Genomic DNA, 19,100 nt, shown 5'->3' on the forward strand with positions numbered 1-19,100 from the left:
AACATGAGATCTGAAGTAAAAGAGATAAGCAAAATTTCAATGAAATATGTGTATGAAACAACGAAAGAAACTGGCTCAAGACAAGCCTCAAATGGAAAACACGCTGCAATACACGCTGAAATAACTCTATGGGTGGAAAACACGTCTTGCAAGAAAACATCAAATTCGGGAAAATCTGACACTGCAACTTTGCTTTTGATTATCAAATTAGCTATTATTTTTTTTTTTTTTTTTGAAAAAATAAAAGTTTGGTAATTTGCAAGAAAGACAAGTGACTCAAGATTTTTTTTCAATTTTTTTTTTTTGAAAGAAATTAAAAAAAAAGGAATAAATAAAAAAAAAAAGAAAAGAACAGACAACGCAGTTCAAAATTTCTAGTCAGAAATTATAAAGCTGTGAAAATAATTGCCCCGGTATAATTTGGAAATTAACACAAAACAGAGTCAATAAGGCGATTCATCATTCAGAAATCCCCAAAATGCGAGACACAGGAATTCTTGGTCCACCATAACAGGCTTTAATCATCACATTCTTCATTTATCTGACCAGTTTCTCGCATCAATTTAGGAATGTTTCAATCCCCTTAGGCGGGTTGATGATTGACATTACAGACCCAGCAGCGGCTAAGAACTTAGGGACGTCTTTAATGGCTTCATTGGCAAGGGAAGCTAGCTGTGAGAGACTTCTCTTCCGATTCTTTTAACTTGTCCTTATTCAACGACATATTCTTTCTTCATCTGACTCACCAATCTTTTATGTTCCCTCTTAGCTAACGCCAACATTCCTTCTAGTTTTGTCAATGCTGCTTCTATCCACTGCTCCTCATTTTGAAATTTCTTTTTGCAATTTGGGTAAGGGAAATTAATTACAACTTGATTGTCTTAACCCTTTCCGTGATTCATTGGCTAAGGGGAACTTCCACTAACAGTCCATGATCTTGGGCTTTTCTTCGAAGCGAACAACATTGCCCCGAGTGTCTTTAACTTGATGAAACATTTCAGCAAAGATTCATGCCTCATATGATCTGCAATGTGGCGAGAGATGCAGGTGTTAGCGATCCTCTCAGGATACTCAAATTATTTTTTTGCGCTAACATAGGATTGCAATTAATACACCACCTAATACCCATGAGGGGTACATTAGGATACCTCCTGCAATGATATGTAATATGATCTATGCTGCCAAGGGACACACCATTTATCTTGTTCTTCGTTTAAACTTGCACAAAGTTGTGTCCATTCATTTACTCTTTTCACATGTGGTTCACAAGGAACAGCCTAAGACAAGTGCAAAAGTGCCTAAAAGTCACTTCTTTTTCCAATGGTGACCCATGTTCACCTGACTGAGTACCTGTGATGGACTTTTTGTACAAAATCCAATTTTCTCTCGGGTAATCGTTTACAGTGTCCTTGTAATCGATTATATACTGTAATAACTCGTCCATGGGGTATAGGGAATTTAAGGCGTCTCCAGTCTCACGGGAAATGAACCACAAATACAACACTGGTAGACAACATAACATCTTTCCCCCTTTAAGTTCATAACAACGATTAAGGGTCCCATAAACTTCACCCAGGACAAGACATGGGTATATTGCCCGATTTAGTTGTATAGAGCTTTGGCCTCCAGACGTGCATTTAAGATTTGCCCAAATCCTTCCTCTTTGACAAACTCACCAAATTCTTAAACCCCTCAACTCAAATTCCATGTTAATTTCCATTTTTACCATAAGGATTCAATCACAAATTTATAATTTCTCGACTAGAATCCACAAAATGTGACATAAAGAAAAAGAAAAAAATGTAAAGAGACATGATGATATGTACAAGGTGTGTGATTTTTATTAAGCAAACATGAGGGTTACAGGAATTCACATTTCTCCCTTTTGTGCCTTATCAAAGGTTGAATGACAAAAGTTCTAAGGCCAAATATATGCACTCACAAGGATAGCTTCCTAATGCTTAAGTCAGGCCACCAGAGCTATGGCTCTTTTCACCGTTTCTCCACAACAGTCAGAGTAATCAACTAGATGTGGAGACACAAATGAAGGGAACAGACTCTGGCTGGGGTTCTCACGATAGCCAAACAGGAAGTACATCCCAGAGTGACACCGCTACACAACCCCTCTATTTCTAAGTTGCGCTCAGACCCGGGTATAGGGCCTCACTCATGATATGCATATTGTGTGGAGGGAGATTATAATGTAAAACAACAATTGCAAAAATAAACACAGATAAGTAGAAACAATTATTTCAAACATAAATAAAAAGTAAAAGAAACTCACATGCAATTATTCCAAATATTAAACATAGATAAAGACAAAGGGAATAAAAACACAAAGAAAAACCACATCGAATTCGCTTATCTAATTAAATGGCCTGACTCTCTCATAATCCCCAGCGGAGTCGCCATCTGTCGCAACCGGAAAAAATCGCGACGGGACGACGATCCGAAAAAATAACGATATTTTTGGAAAAAAGAGATTTGGAGTCGCCACCATAGTTTATTCTGGAAAACTACGGAGAAAACCATAAAATGATAAGGCATGGTCTGCGAAAATGAGATTCTTAGTTCGGGAGTCGGTTACGTGTAGGGAAGGTATTAGCACCCTACAACGCCTGCCCTAAGGCAGTACCTTTAACTAAATGCGCGAATATGGATGTGGTTTTCAAAATGTTTAACTTTCCCTTGAAATGAAACTCTAAAGAAACAAACAATATTTTTTTTATTTTTTTGGGCCCGACAAGGATTGACCTTGCTCCTACGTATTCCCATTCAGAATGAGAAATCAGGGTTCCGTAGTTCGTTTAGAAAACTGTTTGAGAAATTTGTTTGGAAAATTGTTTGAAAATTTGTTTTGAAATTATTTGGATTTTTGGGGAAATGAACCTGACAAGGACTGACCTTGCTCCTACGTATCTCCACTTTTGATGGAGAATCAAGGATCACGTAGTTCTGGCTAGCAATATTGATTGTTGTTTGAAAATGTGGATGTTTTTAGTTTTTGAAGACTTTTATATTTTTTTGGTATTTTTTGATGTAATATTTAGATTTTTTTTGCGTAATGAGCACTAGGCTGATGCGTACGATCGCACGAGCACTCACACGACTTTTTCCTTGTTTTGCGTAATGAGCACTAGGCTGATGCGTACGATCGCACGAGCACTCACACGGCTTTTTCCTTATTTTATACTGTTTTGCGTAATGAGCACTAGGCTGATGCGTACGATCGCACGAGCATTCACACGGCTTTTTCCTTATTGTTTGCGTAATGAGCACTAGGCTGATGCGTATGATCGCACGAGCACTCACACGGCTTTGTTTGTTTATTTTATATATATTTTTTATTTTTTCACTTTTTAATTTTATATATTTTTTTACTTTTTGCGAACAAACCCGACAAAATACAATATACAAGAGTGTAGTTATCACACAAAGGGCTACATACAGTAAAAGAAATAAAGAAATAAAAAACTTTAAAAATAAAGTGTGACCAATAAAAATAGGGGTGCAGAGATAAAAACCAGGGGTGCAGAGATAAAAACCAGGGGTGCAGAGAATAAAATTGAACTCCTTCGTTTGGACCAATACTCTTTCTTCAACTTTTGATATGCCAGGGGCGTAAATAAGAACACTTGGGTGCATCCTGAAATGGTGTATTTGGGCCCAATTCCTTCTTTGTTTAACATAATTTTTGAACCTCTCGACTAGATGCAGTATAATTTTGAAATCAGGCTTTGCTGTTTCGTTTCTGGCACTGACCTTGGTTTACTGTTTGGCTCATATCTTTTTCCACAGAACTCTAATTGCAATGAAATTTTTTGGGTTAGATTCTAGACTCAAAGGGCTTTCATTTGAATACTCACACATAATTTTTGGACTTCTGGACTAGATGCAGTATAATTTCGAAATCAGGTGTGGCTGTTTCGTTTCTGGCACTGACCTTAGTTTACTGTTTGGCTCATATCTTTTTCCAGAGAACTCTAATTGCAATGAAACTTTTTGGGTTAGATTCTAGACTCAAAGGGCTTTCATTTGAATACTCACACATAATTTTTTGACCTCTGGACTAGATGCAGTATAATTTCGAAATCAGGCTTGGCTGTTTCGTTTCTGGCACTGACCTTGGTTTACTGTTTGGCTCATATCTTTTTCCACAGAACTCTAATTGCAATGAAACTTTTTGGGTTAGATTCTAGACTCAAAGGGCTTTCATTTGAATACTCACACATAATTTTTGGACCTCTGGACTAGATGCAGTATAATTTCGAAATCAGGCTTGGCTGTTTCGTTTCTGGCACTGACCTTGGTTTACTGTTTGGCTCATATCTTTTTCCACAGAACTATAATTGCAATGAAACTTTTTGGGTTAGATTCTAGACTCAAAGGGCTTTCATTTGAATACTCACACATAATTTTTTGACCTCTGGACTAGCTGCAGATCAGTTTTGAAGAGACGAGTGGGGAAAGGATTTTATTGTTTGGTCATGATGATGGACATCAATTTTGTGGGTGAAATATGTTGATACTGGTTTGCTGAAGGGGTGTAAGGAATACGAAGAATACGGAATAGGAACGAGATTGAAGGTAATTGGGTTTCATGTGAGCAAGAATCCAGATCTATGAACTTGGTTTTGGAGGAATGAAGAGATTGAAAGGAGAAAGAAACTCTCCCTCTACTCTGGAACGTCTTCCCCCTCTGATCACACCCCCCGTTTGCTTGCTGTCCAGCTTCTTTTAAAGCCAATATCCCCACTTCTTGTGCTTCCTCTACGGTGCAAAAATTAAACCAAACACGGGCCCTCCACTTTCCCTTATTTCAGTAGAATGAGTGCACTTTTAAAAGAGACAAAAACATTGCTTTCCATCAAAATAATGGGGCGGCTGGTGCAGCAATTATTGTGCTTAAAAATATTTCAAGACTTGCTTCTTGGGTGCAAAGTTGATTCCCATGGCCCCCTGCTGCCATTTCCTCTCCAAGCTGCTGTCTCTATTCTCTTCAAGCACACACTTACTAACGTTGCAGTGCTGCTGGACCGTGATCATGATGAATCTTCCAGTGCTCTTTCCACCAAAAATATTTTACCTTCCCTTACCAAACGCACTATCGCCTCCACTCAATCTGCATTCAAACTTTATTAACCATATTCAGATTAGTGGGTGCAAGAGTGTTGATGAAATGGTGTCTCATTGCATATTAAGTGTACTGCTCATGATGAAAATAAAATATATCTATTGGTCAATCCGGACGAAATTGGGTGTTGACAGATATGAATGGAATAGTATGGATATGAAAGAGTATTCCAGGGAGGAATATCTCAGGAATTGTTATGGAATGGTAAAGTATGAATGTTGTCATGCTAAAGTGGCGTTTATCCTGATATTTTGTGATTACTCATTCTCAAGTAGAGAGGAGTAAATCATGTGTGAGAATGACAGGAGGTCCTAGTCTATAAGGTTAAGATGGGCGAAGTATAACGGACTAACCTCGGGTGGCAACTGTTGAGGGCATCCCAGCTATTACATCACCCGGGTGCACAAACGTCGTAGCTACACAGAATTTATACAGTCCGGACAGTCATAGTCAAGTGGTCGGTCGTTGCATGCATTGATGTATGATTATGATTGGTTGTTGTTTGATTGAATCATGGAATTATATGTTTTATTGAATTAATTAAATTACATAAGCTTACCCTATTTCCTGTCTTGTCTGTATTGTCCGTTCGGTCGTCATTCCTGTTGCAATGATCATCCTGTGGATGTGAGCAGAAGGGGAAGAGTGCTTGCTGGAAGAAACCTGGGAAGAAGTGGAAGTTAAGGCTGAACCTTAAGACCATTCGGCAATTAGAGATTTTCATTTTGTATAATCGTTCGGTATAAGCATAGTTTTTGAAACCGTTCGGTCTAGTTCTTCTTTATGTAAAGTTTTAAATTCTATGGTATTTTTGTAAGGTCATTCGACCATAATCGTACCTTTTTTCCCTTGCAGAATTGAACTATAATATTATTAATATGTGATTATTCTATGATATGGTTTTACATTGTATTTTTGGGATGATACAATACTCATATAATAGGAATTAAATGTAATATTAATTACTATTAAATAATATTTATTAAGAATTAATGTCAAATTTAGAAAGATCTATTTTAAAATGATGTACATTGTAATACCATGAGTTAGATTAATAGTGATGTCAATATTAAGTGTTTCACATTAATTTGTAATACCATGAGTTAGATTAATAGTCACAAATATCAATTATGTTAAAGATAAATGCAAATACGAAACTAGAATCTTCATTTATTTACATCTAATTTAACTAATTAAATTATTAATATTTTTTTGTAAAAACATACATATGAATTCACTCATAAAAAACGACACACAATTACGGATAAAATTGCATTGAATTTTGGGATATTTTAGAACTTTGGGATAAACTTAAAGCTAAGAGACATTAAATCTTGATTTTGGGTGATGGTAAAATGTTTGTGATCAACAACCTATTATGGAAGTACAGTACCAGAGAGGAAGGATGAAAAATGAAAAATTGAGATAAATACTAAAATGAACGTTAAATTATCTGACAAATGTTGTTGGTCACATTAATAAATTTTTAACTGTTTGGTCTCATTTATTAATAAAATTTGAATGAAAATTATTCAAAGTTTAATATATATACACAAAATATAATTTTGCACTATTTGTAAATATATTTTTTATTTATATAATAAAAAATAGAAAGAACAGTTCTGGTTTCAATTTGGACATAAAACACGAGAACGTCAAGTAACGAACATGGTTTTATTTATTTATTTTTAAATAAGCACATAAACCATGAGATTAGTGGTTGACTAAATGATGATACTCAACCTCAAAGACTTTGCACAGTAGAGTAAAATAATGTGTAAATTCTAACAGTCACGAATCTGAGTCTTAATTATATCTCTGAAACAAAATAATTTTACATAATTTGTTAATAACCAAAAGAAATGAAGTTGAATAAAGTCTCGGATCCAAAGATGAACACAGCAGAAACTTTAACGACTGACCAATTGTCACAATAGTTAATCAATGGTGAAGGTTTTGCAGCTGACCATTTCCTTTCGGTAAATTTTCTTAATAAAGGTAAACATAATCTTATAAATATTTAAGAAAGAACAGAAAATCCTTAAAATAATAAAATAAATAAATTATAGAATTATAATACAATGGTTACAAGTTCGAGGTTTTATGGAAAAAAAATACAAATTTAATATTTGAAAAAGACAAAATTCTATCTATAATATGTTTCATTTAATTTTCGTGTTGATATTTAGGAACATTATTTGGATTAGCAAAATAATGCGACTTTTAACACGATAGGATCAGGTTCCCGAATGCAAAATTTTCGGCGCGTGACGCGGAATTAACAGATGCACTTTCATTTGGATGGGCAAACAGCTTGTTAACTACCATACTCACATCTCACATGCCATCACCGACAGCGCCAGCTGCAAACATTATGATTCACACCGCCTCATCTCATTTCCTCTCCTCTACGCTCCTCTCTCTTTACACCCTTACCGTAACTTCATCACAAACAGACAATCTTTTATCGTAATGACGTGGCATGTTTTACTTGCGTCACCACTTTTCTCTGCGGTGTGCTCCAGCGCAGGCGAACTTTTACCACGCGCTTTGCTTTTGTTTTCTTTATGCCCGTTTCTCCAACTTCACACTCGAACCGCTCCTTTTATTGAACTCCTCAACCCCAATTTACTCTGTGCTTACTCATTCCTATCCAAAGCCTCTTCTTATTCTCCATTTTCTTCTTCTTGTGCTATCGGTGACGAGCATTATGGCCTCAAGGGCAGTGTTATTGTTGGCTTTGTGTGTGCTTCCGGCGATGGTTGTGGCCATTCGCCCAGCCAAGAACCCTTTTTCCGTGAAGGGTCGCGTCTATTGTGACCGTTGCCGTGCTGGTTTTGAGACATCTGCAACCACCTACATTGCTGGTAACTGCTAATCCTTTTCTTCTCTCTTTCTCTTTTAAACGCTAGTATTTCTGTCTTATGAACTAAAATCTCAGATCTGTTTCCTAAACTTAATCCCTGACGTTTCAATGTAATCTTTGAGGTCTTCATTCGTGTGCTTTTGTTTGCTTACTTCAGTTTCGCCTTTCTACTCTTAGAACCGTTTGGTTTAGGATAATACGGTAGTTTCATTTCGAATTTCTCAACTGTGATATCAGATCTGACTGTGTAAGTTGTTGTAAACTTACGAATGAGTACTTTGCAAGTTCTAGTGACGAAGACCTGGAGTTTGTTTTCGGGAAAATCTTTGTGTTAGTTATTTGTTTTGCACACGATGTTGCTACATGTTACTAGGTTACCCCTTGTTTGCTTTGTTGTTAACTGTGGCCTGATTGGGTGGATCTGTTCAAAAATTAATTTCGCAATTTCGATTTTCGTTAAAATTGATTTTGAACGGAAGGGTTTTATGCTTGGTGGTTCAAAAGCAATTTAGTGGTAAAATATATGTTTTTTTTATATCACAAAATCTGAAGTCACCATCGATTATTTCACTTCAAAATCAATTATAGATCTAGAATCAATAGTCTAAATATGGACCACACAAGTGAGCATTTACTTAAATTTACGCATATTGAGGTGGTATCGAATGATCCAGTAAGAATCCAAACATGCACACTTAGTAGTTGTTGGAAGATTGTAAGATGTTTTTGTTTGATGGATGATTGTTGGCAGGTGCGGAGGTTATGTTGCAATGCAAGAGCAGGACGACCAACGAGGTTGTGTACACAAAGAATGGGAAGACTGATTCGAGCGGAGCATACACAATATACGTGGATGAAGATCATGCAGATGAGGTCTGCAATGCTAAGCTTGTGAGCAGTCCTCACCCTGAATGCAGGGAAGTGACCCCTGGCCGTGACGAAGCCCTTGTTATTCTCACCCGCTACAATGGCATTGCCTCCGACGACAGGTACGCCAATGCCATGGGATTCATGTCTCAGGATGTTGCTGCTGGCTGTGCTGAGGTCCTCAGGCAATACCAGGAGTTCGACAATGAGAACTAATTAATTAATTGATTGATTTCAGTATATTATCACTATCTACTTTCGTTTTGGGTTTCCTCATGTCTATTTAATTCAATCTTGATGTGGAGTGTTATCTCGACATTTTCATATTATGTTATATATAATATATATGTTGATGGACCCTGCTTAAATATATTATTACATCAAGATCTGTCTTGGACTTTGAGGTGTGTTGTTTTTCGTTGAAGGTGCTTTTCCTTGAGATTATACTGATAATAGACTTGATTGTGAAATAAATCAACATTTTCTCATATTTATGGCTTTGATGATTAAGTTTTCTGCCCTTTGGTGGCGGTTAAAGGTTCCTGCATTTTTTTCCTTACAATTATTGAGTTTTGGCAAAAGTCACCGATCACTTGGGTTGATTTCGAACGGCATCCGTTTTAATTGGGTTTTGTCTGGTCTAATTGTTTTCTGTTATAGTTTCTTAGAATAAAGATCAAAGTCCATTTCAATTTTCTTTTTCTTTTCACGATCAAATCAGTATCAAATATAGTTGGACTTAATAATGGCGTCATTGTCAACTGTTATATATAACAAATCAGTGTTTAAAAACTTTCGTAGAAACTATCAAATGGTTAAATTTACTGTTTCTGTACGAGGATTTAGGGTGCAAACAAATTTGTTTGGGGTTTAAGCAAACCTAATCTAATTCAACTTAGTTGGTTTTTTGCATTTTTTTTTCGACAACATTTTTTAGTTTTTCATTAGATCTAATCTATGAATAAAATTTATGATTTGAAATCATCTTTTATAATTCTTTTAAAAATAGATTATATTATTCTTAAAGTTAGAAACTAATTGGGGCTCAAAGTAAGTGCCTTGTGGTTGAAGCGGCCCAGAGGCCGAAAACTATGTGGTGCATGATTATAATGCATTAAGTCGTCAAAATGATACACATTAGTTTAATGTTATGGAAAGTGCAATTGGATTAATTGTGAAGTAAGACAACTAAAAAGTATCAATATTTCATTAAACTATTTGCACCTAAACATTAAATTTATGCACCTATTAACATATAAATATATAATTTGATAAGATATTATGTCAAATATGTCTTGGAATAAAAACTTTGTGAATATTATTTTAAAAAATTAACTAAAAATACTAAATAATTTAATTTTGACTATTTTTACTTTTAGTTTAAATATCACGAATAACTGAATATATGAAAACTGAAAATATTTACTTTGCATTCGTGTAAATCTTACTAATCTTGTGTTTGTCTCCGTACAAATCCGAAATTATTCACTACTTCCAATTTAATAGGATTTCTTCTATCTTGTATTTATTTTTGCAGAATTAAAGGATATTAAATATATATTCTTAAATACTTTAATTATTTAACATAAAACATTAATATAATTGAAGTATATTGAATAATTTCCTTTTCAACAAGATACATATTTTTTTCGCTTAAGCTTTACATCTGATACAGAAGATAAACTTTCTTTTAACAAATTTTATTTATAATATAAGCGAGAGTCTCTTAAATTTGACTATAAGAAGAATTTGAATAGTATGTTATACATTTTAATTAAAAATATTCATTTTAAAGTAATGAATATTTACAATTTAATATTCATATATTTTACTTTAACAATTTTATATGTATTTTTTTAAAATAATAAATACTTTTTAAAATATTAAGAATAAATTATTTTATATATTTATTCACTAACTGATAAAAAAAGGAGCTAAGCCCATGTTTACAATCCACGTACCTATAACCTCCTGTTTAGAAGATATGAATTAGACGCAGATTCTATTTGCACCTTCTTTTTTTCTCTTTACATGTTTATTCATATATAACTATTTTTTGAGTAGTTTTGAAGAATTCTTTTTATAAGGAAACTTTTCTTAATATATTGACAAAATTGTATCACCAAAAATAGTTTTCATAATATATAAAAATTAGCTACGTTACTAAATCGGTTTCAAAATGTAAAAACTATTTACTGCAGTGTAATATACCGTGATTTAGTTAAAAATTACTGGAAATATGCTTGTATAAGTTTAGACAAAAAAAATGCTAACTCAAATATATATATATATATATATATATATATATATATATATATATATACATTTATATATATATATATATATATAAAAGAAATTAAAATATTTTTTTATCAACTAAAGTTAATATTTCAATTATTTGTCTTCATATAAAAATTTATTAAAAAATAAATAAATAAATACAAAACATAGGATCACATGTAATGTAAGAGCCTGAAAATAATAAGGTTGTTGGGCCTTATGTTGAGGTAGTCAGCCCATAAGCTAAGGACCCATGACCTTAGGAAGGGGTTTTTTAAAATTCAGAATTCCTTCATTTTGCCAGCTTTCTTTCTCTCTCTAAAACCCTTGTCCTAAAATTCTCTCTGTCTTCTCTTTAGATTTTCTCTTCACTAAACCGATCAAATTTTGATTTGAAGGTGTTTCCGCGCTCGCTGCACCAAACGTTTTTCCATTCCGATCGGTAAGTGTTTTTTTTCCTTTTCTTCAACCGTTCTTGAACCTAAGCCATGCAACTTGCTGGTTGCCTGTTACTGGTAGCTTTTCCTTTAGTTTCTGTCCTTTCCAACTCTAAGAAATGTGCTCTGCACCAATTTTTGGTGGCTTATAGATGCTGTCAAACTCGCCTCGGAGGTACTGCTAGAGCGTTCCTAAGAGTGGTACTGTTAAGCTTTCCAGGTAAGGGGAGCTAATTATTTTTGTATGAATTTATTTTATAAAAATATATGCATATGAATGTTGAACTGATGTGCTCTTGTAAAACTGTTTTATGACTTTTATTGTATTGGGTGTTATAACTGAAACTGTGAAATTGTGCATGTTGTGATGTGATGAATTTAATCTGTTTTGAATGAGTTTGTTGGCTGAAATTGATGTTGTTGGAAGGTCTGGAGTAAGGGTTATGTAATAGCATGTATATGGGTATTAAATAGATGTACAGGTACTATTTCAGGTTGCTGTGAGAGGAAGTGAAAATATTAAAATTAGGCATTTCAGATTTAGAGCATAAGAGAACATGTAGATAGTTTAAATAAATTAATTGTTAATTGTTGAGAGCCTTTTTCTTTGTTGGTAGGATAGAGCAGCCTTGACCTGGTCCAGTCAGTTGTGACTAGTCATATGTGCTGGCGTCGAAGGTGAGTTTGATGCGTTCAGACATGTAGGTCGTCTCCGGTGACCAATTGGGATAAAGAAAGATCTCTACTAAGATGAAAATAAAATAAAACAAGTTGATTGTAGATGCATAAAGTTATCATGTGTTAATTTCTAGTGAATTATAATTTTTGGAAATCAGTCATTGTGTGTTTGAAATTTAAAGTAAGGATCCATATATAAATAAATATATATATATATATATATTTAATATAATATATATTAGTTTAATATAATATAAAAATATATATTTATAACGTTACGTATTATATATATATATATAATAATAATAATATAATGTAAATATATATATTTATAAGATAAAATACGTACTATATATATTAGTTTAATGGTGTGTTGGTATTTTCAAACAATAACTCCAATATCCATTTTACATTTTATGATTAATTTAGAATCCAGAGTAGCCTTGATTGCAGCAAAACAGGTGCCTGAAAAGAGAGTTTGATATGCTTCTAATATAATATAAATATGTATATTTACAAGATACTGTAAGTATCATATATATATATATATATATATATATATATATATATATATATATAATAAAGTAAGGATAATTGTTTCTTATATTGAAACGTGAGTGTTAATCAATAATTATATTACTTCTAGGTATGTATAAATTGATGCATTTTATGAGATGTTATGGGTTAGTTGAAGCTATTTGGTTCTTGGTATTGATTAACTTAGATTCAATTGTGGAGATGTTATTTTTATAATTTGTGAGTGGTGAGTAATGTATATTGTTGAGATTGTGTATATGTTGATTGTGGCAGAAAGTATATGATTATAAAGTGATGAAAGTATGATCCAAGTTATATATAAGTAATAAAAAAATTCTTAGGCAAATTTTTATAATAAAATCTAAATAAATTTATAAAAACAATATAAAATATAACATAAATTCTTTGGCTTTTTTGAGATGTCCGTGGTAATTTAGCACCCCCTATAATTTATAGAGCTGTCAAAACGGGCCATCCGGCCCGACCCGACCCGGCCCACCACGGGTTGGTCACTTAGTGAGCCAACCCAATCCGGCTCATTTATTAACGAGCCAGAAAAATTCGAACCCGGCTCGACCCACCACGGGTTGGTGGGTAAACAGGTTGGCTCATTGGCTCACTTAATTATAATTTTTTTTAAATAAAAAAAATTAAAAACTTTCTATAATACAAATCTAAACAAATTTCACTTCCAAATTTCACTTCCAACATGGGTGTTTAATTCATTTTGAAAATAAAAAACTTAAATAATTTTTTCAAGCAAAAAAAAATAATAAATATTTTTTTATAAAATTAAAATTAAATTTTAATAAAATAAAATTAGGTATGTGGGTTGGTGGGTCAACCCAGCCCACCACGGGTTCAACCCGCATGAGCCGGATTTAAACAAGTCGGGTTGAAATCTGATCCGCATAAAAAAAATACAATTTTTTCTAACCCAACCCGGCTCAAACCCATGGTGGGCTAGATTGGCTCGCGGGTTGTGACCCATTTTGACAGCTCTAATAATTTATCAGCACCAATATTCATGCTGTTTTAAACTGTTCAATATTATTGTTTTCAAATAAGAATTTATTACTGGACTCGTGATTAACAAATTCTTAGTTGAAAACAATTTAAATTATATTATAATATCTTTATAATATGGCATACCATAATTTCTTTTTAATAAAAGAATTGATATATCGAGGACAATGGTATCCAACAGACATTCTAAAACTATCAATAATCTTAAACATATGCACATTTAAATTAAAAGAGAAAAAGACTATCAATTAATATATCCAATCAATTACCACAATAAATGTTAAATACTGATATATTTAAATGATAAATTAGTCGATGTTTTTAGTAAAACAAATTAAAGAGTTCATTACAAAATTGTAAAACGCTTTTACAGTTTTTCAATTACAATTTAAGTAATTTATACATATAGTCAATATATGATGGGCAAATTTGACTAAAAATCTTTTTATACAAGCTGCATATATATCAGTATATAAAGTAATTTGTTGAAAAGTATGATAGATTATGTAAAGTTGAAACAGTTTTTTAAGTTAAAGAGCATTTAAAAAAGTATATTTAAATGTTACAGAAGATGGAGGTTGATTAAGGAGGCGCAAAATGCGAGGCATATTCGATTGCAACGGAGGAAGTAGTTGTTGATTCATTGTATTGCATGCTGAACACGTGATCGATCTGGTTTATTACTTTATTTAAGCCACCTTTGAAGATTTCAATGTCAAAGCCCTTGATCTCATCGTTCAATTCAAACTAATCACTCATACCAAATGGGTAGGTGGGGAGTGGAGAGACTGCCTAATTAGTTTCTCACTTTGCTCTTCAAATAACTTAAAAGACATCACAAACGTAAACACCTCCCATTTGTCGCTGCTTTCATTTTTATTTTTTCTATTAACTTAATGTGATTCTTCTCATGTTTTATCATATTATCACACGTTATTTTTTAACTTTATATTTTTTAATTTATAATCATCACTTATATGTCATATTATTCATCATCTAGTACAAATTTTCTTCTTTTTGTTCTTCAACGTATCATTAATGAAGCCTTAAATTTGCTTACAATATTTTTACTAAAAAAGATCTCCTACCACCACTTTCCTACATTTCTTAAATCTCTCCAACAATGTCTTCTTTGAAGACATTTTGGTGAACTTATTCAAATCTCAACTCCAACTCATCAACCTCTCCTACAATAGGTTTTTCATGAATTTTTTATCCAAATCTCAACTCCAACTCATAAACTTTTCTTACTTAGTGAAGGAATACCTGAATCCAAAACACTACAAAATCTATAGTATATTCGGTCGGTGATACATCCCTAATCAATGATGAACCTCAAACATCCAAGAGAATAACTAATAGCGTGAGTCATCAGGAGTGCAAAGTTGTGAGTCTTTTTCCTAAAAAAACAATAAAGAGGAAGTCATTAACAAAACAATGAGGTGCTCAATGTTGTTTTGAGTGGGTTGCAAATCAATTAATTAAGTGGGTCGCAAGTCATCAAAAATTCTATAAAGGAGTCACACCATCAACATGACACACATTTTCCTAATTTCAGATCTACAAATTGTGATTAGTGGCACATGTTTAGAGATTTAAATAGAATTAGTTGTTTTTACTTTCACTTAACGCAACTGACCTCAACTATAAATAAAGGGACTGCTTCCATTGTAAATCAAACCTTATTAATGAGTAATGAAACTATGCCATTTTGGAGAGTTGAGTGTTGTTTAATTTAGAGTCTTATCTTGGGAGAGGTGGTTCAAGTGGTGACTCATTCACTTATCTTAGAGGAGTCCAAGTGGCACATATCAAACAACTTTTGTGCTTCTAGTGAAACGTTACAAGTCTCATTTGCATGGTTCCATCCAAATAAGTTCTTCTACTAGTTTAATTTTACAATTCGTGCTTATGCATGTGTGTTTACTGAATTCCAATATGAATAATGTTTATACTCCTTAGATAAACTCGTATTAGTTGAACTTCAATCTCATTCATGAAACCTTATCTTCGGCTATTGTAAACAGTTCATTTTTTGTGCACCTCACTCTAGAGGATAAAACTTTCACAGGAGTTATTTCTCCCACCATGGCTACCATGTCGAAGCTTTAGGTGTTTTTGTTTTCATGAAATCAATTTTCTAGTTCGGTTCTCACCTTTGTCTTCCACAATTCGAATATGTAAAGTGTGAATCTTAAGTTTAATCCTTCATGCGTTTTTCACGTTGTAAAGTGGAAAATGCAACAATATTTAGGTGGTTTTAGATGTTAAAGAGAATCACATAATTAATGTACAATTTCCCTAATTGTTGACTTGCATGACGATGTCATTAAGGACCTTTCTCTTTTCTAGAATTTATTTTACTGACTTTTGCTAATTTCCTACTAACAAAGAAGTGGTAAAAAAAAAATTCAATAAAAAAAATTCAGGTTAGATTGAGGATTGATGATGTTGAATTTTAAAAAAAGGTTGGATAGTGAAAAAAAAGTTATAATAATTGAAATTGGTGAAGAGAATTATATATAAGTTATAAAATTATAAAACTATAAAAAAAATAATGGTAACCCCGTCTCGTCAAGTTAACAAAAAATTAAATGATGGATGAAGTTAAAATGTAGTTTGATAGAATACCAATCATTTCAACAAATAATTTTGTCGATATAATTAATGAACAATGAAAAGTAAATCATCGCATACATTAAATGATGTTATGATAATGATAGTCACACAACCTAGACAATAGTAATAATTATGTGTAATTGATAGTATATTTATGGACATTGACGATCGCTTGCAAGTAATCTATGTAGTTGATTTTGAGTGTCATATTAAACTTTTTAAAATACTTTGATGACTAATTTCAAACTGTTAAAATGATGGTTGCCATAATTCCTTATTACGATCACCAAATGTTTTAATACCAAAGCATTACAAAAAATTTGCATATTGTAAATGCATAATTTGTCTAATAGAAAAAAGTTATTGATAATATAAGTTTGCAAAAGAAAAAAAAATTGAGTTTATTAATAGAATTAAGAATTTTTTTTGATAATTATCAATGATCATAAATTCATTGATAATTATCCATTGATACTTATCGATGAATTTTGGTTATTGATAAAATTTATCGATAAAAATTATAATTTGATATTATTCTTTCTAATCCTTTTCCTATTTTGTTTTTATTTTTCTTCTCCTTTTTGTCGTGCGTCCACTACGGTCACTTCTAACTCATCCTCCTCTTCTTCCTTTTCCTGTCTTTTCTCTTCCTTTTCCTCATCTTTCTCTAACTTCAACCGACATGCCTTTGCAGTCGCTATCACTACTGACTTCACTTTTCCTTTTCTTCCTCATTCTCTTCTTCTCTTTTGTCTACCTTAATATATAAAAAACTCATCAGATTTAGAGAAAAATTTGTTGCTTAAATTAACAACAAAAACATATGTTTGTAAAAAGAATTATAAGTTATCGATGAAATTTTTCATAAAAAATATTACCAATGAATATCTGTCGATAATATAAATTTTAGTTTATGTTGATATTATCGATAAATTTTATTATTAAATTTGTTATTAACATATATTCGTAAAAATGATTTTTTTTAAGAAGTACAATTATATTATGAATTAATATAAGAATGTCATGTATATTAATATAAAAAGAAAGAAGGTTTTAAAAACAGAATTAAACTTTTTTTCATCTTTTTATGGTAATATGTCTTGTGATAAGATTTTTTTTCTATTAGTACTTAATAATTTAACCTTAAGTGGGAGTTCGAATTAAGAAATTAATATATGTACCATTAATTTATGACATAATAAGTAAAATTATAAAATTAGAAGATAAAATTTATAACTTTTTTGTTATACTTAGGTATAACTCAATTGAAACATCAAAAAGTTTAAATATCACATCAATACTTCAAAGATAAAAAAAAAAAAAGCAATTCTATACAAAAAAATGAAGTAGATAAAAAAACATAAAGAAAATAAGTAGGTGCGCAATGCATTACATATGCTCAATTTAGTGTTTAAGAGAGAAAAAGGTTGAATAAAATAGAAGATGAATAAAAGTCAATGAAAATAGATAAAATTGAAGCTGAAGGGATTTGGTTGAGAAAAATAAAATAAAATAAAATTAGAATAAATAATAACCATTCAATAGATCGTATAATATTTTTAAAAAACTTGCATTCTTATATTCTTACACTATTTTAATTTTTTCTCTTGACCACATAACAAGCCAACCATGACACGCATGCGAAAGCTGATTTACTTTGAAAATGCCGATGGAATATCAATGTTGGTTTTGATTGTTGCAACATATGATTCAGTCGGTTTGGTTTGGTTCGTTCAGTTTTGTTGGATTTAGTTCGGTTTAATTTAATCGGTTTGATTCGGTTCAGTTTGATTGGTTCGATTCGGTTTAGTTTGGTTGGCTGGACTTAAGTAGACTCAACTTGATTATGTTCGACTGAGCTCTAATTGGCTTGGTTGGGCTCTGACCGGCTAGACTAGGTTTGGCTCGGCTCGACTCAACTAAGTTTGATTTGGATCAGTATAATTCGATATTGTTCAGTTCAGTTTGATTTGATTCAGCTTACATCTGAATGACTCGGCTCGGTTCGACTTCTCTTGGTTCGGTTCAGTTTAGTTTGATTTGGTTCGGTTTGGTATGATTAGGCTCAATTTAGTTTGGTTCGATTTGATTCGGTTTGATTCGATTTGGTTCGGATCTATTTGACTCTATTCGGTTCAGTTTGATTTGATTTGTTTGAGTTTGTTTGACTCGATTCGGTTAGGTTCGATTTAGCTCGACTCGTCTTGGCTTGGTTGGGCTCAGTTCGGTTCGACTTATCTCGGCTCGACTTGACTCATCTCGACATGACTTGACTCTATTCGGCTTGGTTCAGTTGGTTCGATTCAATTTAGTTCGATTTTGTTCGGCTTGGTTCAATTGGATCGATTCGGTTTAGTTCGACTCAGTTTGTCTCGGCTTGGTTCAGTTCGGCTTGACTTGGCTCAGATTCGCTCAGCTCAGCTCCTTTCGGTTCGGTTCAGTTTGATTCGATTTTATTCGGTTTTGTTCGATAGCTCCAGTTCGGTTCGATTCGGTTTGGTTTAATTCGGTCCGGGTCGATTTGGTTTTGTTCGATTCAACTTAGCTCAGTTTGTTATGGCTCGGTTCGAGTCGTTTTTTTTTTGTTTCAGTCTTTTTATAACAATTTATGTTGATCAATAGTTTTAACGATATATCTTATCTATTTTATAGGAAT

General features: G+C 32.6%; 1 protein-coding gene and 1 long non-coding RNA gene across 4 annotated transcripts; both read left to right on the forward strand.

Moving 5' to 3' along the window:
* The first annotated feature begins 7,719 nt into the window (after positions 1–7,719).
* LOC108332193 (protein DOWNSTREAM OF FLC) lies at positions 7,720–9,264 on the forward strand. The gene is made up of 2 exons (XM_017567375.2): positions 7,720–8,001; positions 8,752–9,264. The coding sequence occupies exons 1-2, from the start codon at positions 7,845–7,847 to the stop codon at positions 9,081–9,083; spliced, it is 489 nt and encodes a 162-aa protein (XP_017422864.1). The 5' UTR covers positions 7,720–7,844; the 3' UTR covers positions 9,084–9,264.
* A 2,209-nt stretch (positions 9,265–11,473) lies between these two features.
* On the forward strand, positions 11,474–14,668 carry LOC128196173 (uncharacterized). Of its 3 annotated transcripts, none has more exons than XR_008248378.1 (3): positions 11,474–11,589; positions 11,737–11,804; positions 14,394–14,668. It is a non-coding gene; the product is annotated as an uncharacterized LOC128196173 (long non-coding RNA). The 3 variants fall into 3 exon arrangements; XR_008248376.1 differs by lacking the exon at positions 14,394–14,668 and adding an exon at positions 12,202–12,443; XR_008248377.1 differs by lacking the exon at positions 14,394–14,668 and adding an exon at positions 12,207–12,443.
* Positions 14,669–19,100: the final 4,432 nt, after the last annotated feature.

Source organism: Vigna angularis, chromosome 4, assembly GCF_016808095.1.
Source record: "Vigna angularis cultivar LongXiaoDou No.4 chromosome 4, ASM1680809v1, whole genome shotgun sequence".
Classification (NCBI taxonomy): domain Eukaryota; kingdom Viridiplantae; phylum Streptophyta; class Magnoliopsida; order Fabales; family Fabaceae; genus Vigna; species Vigna angularis.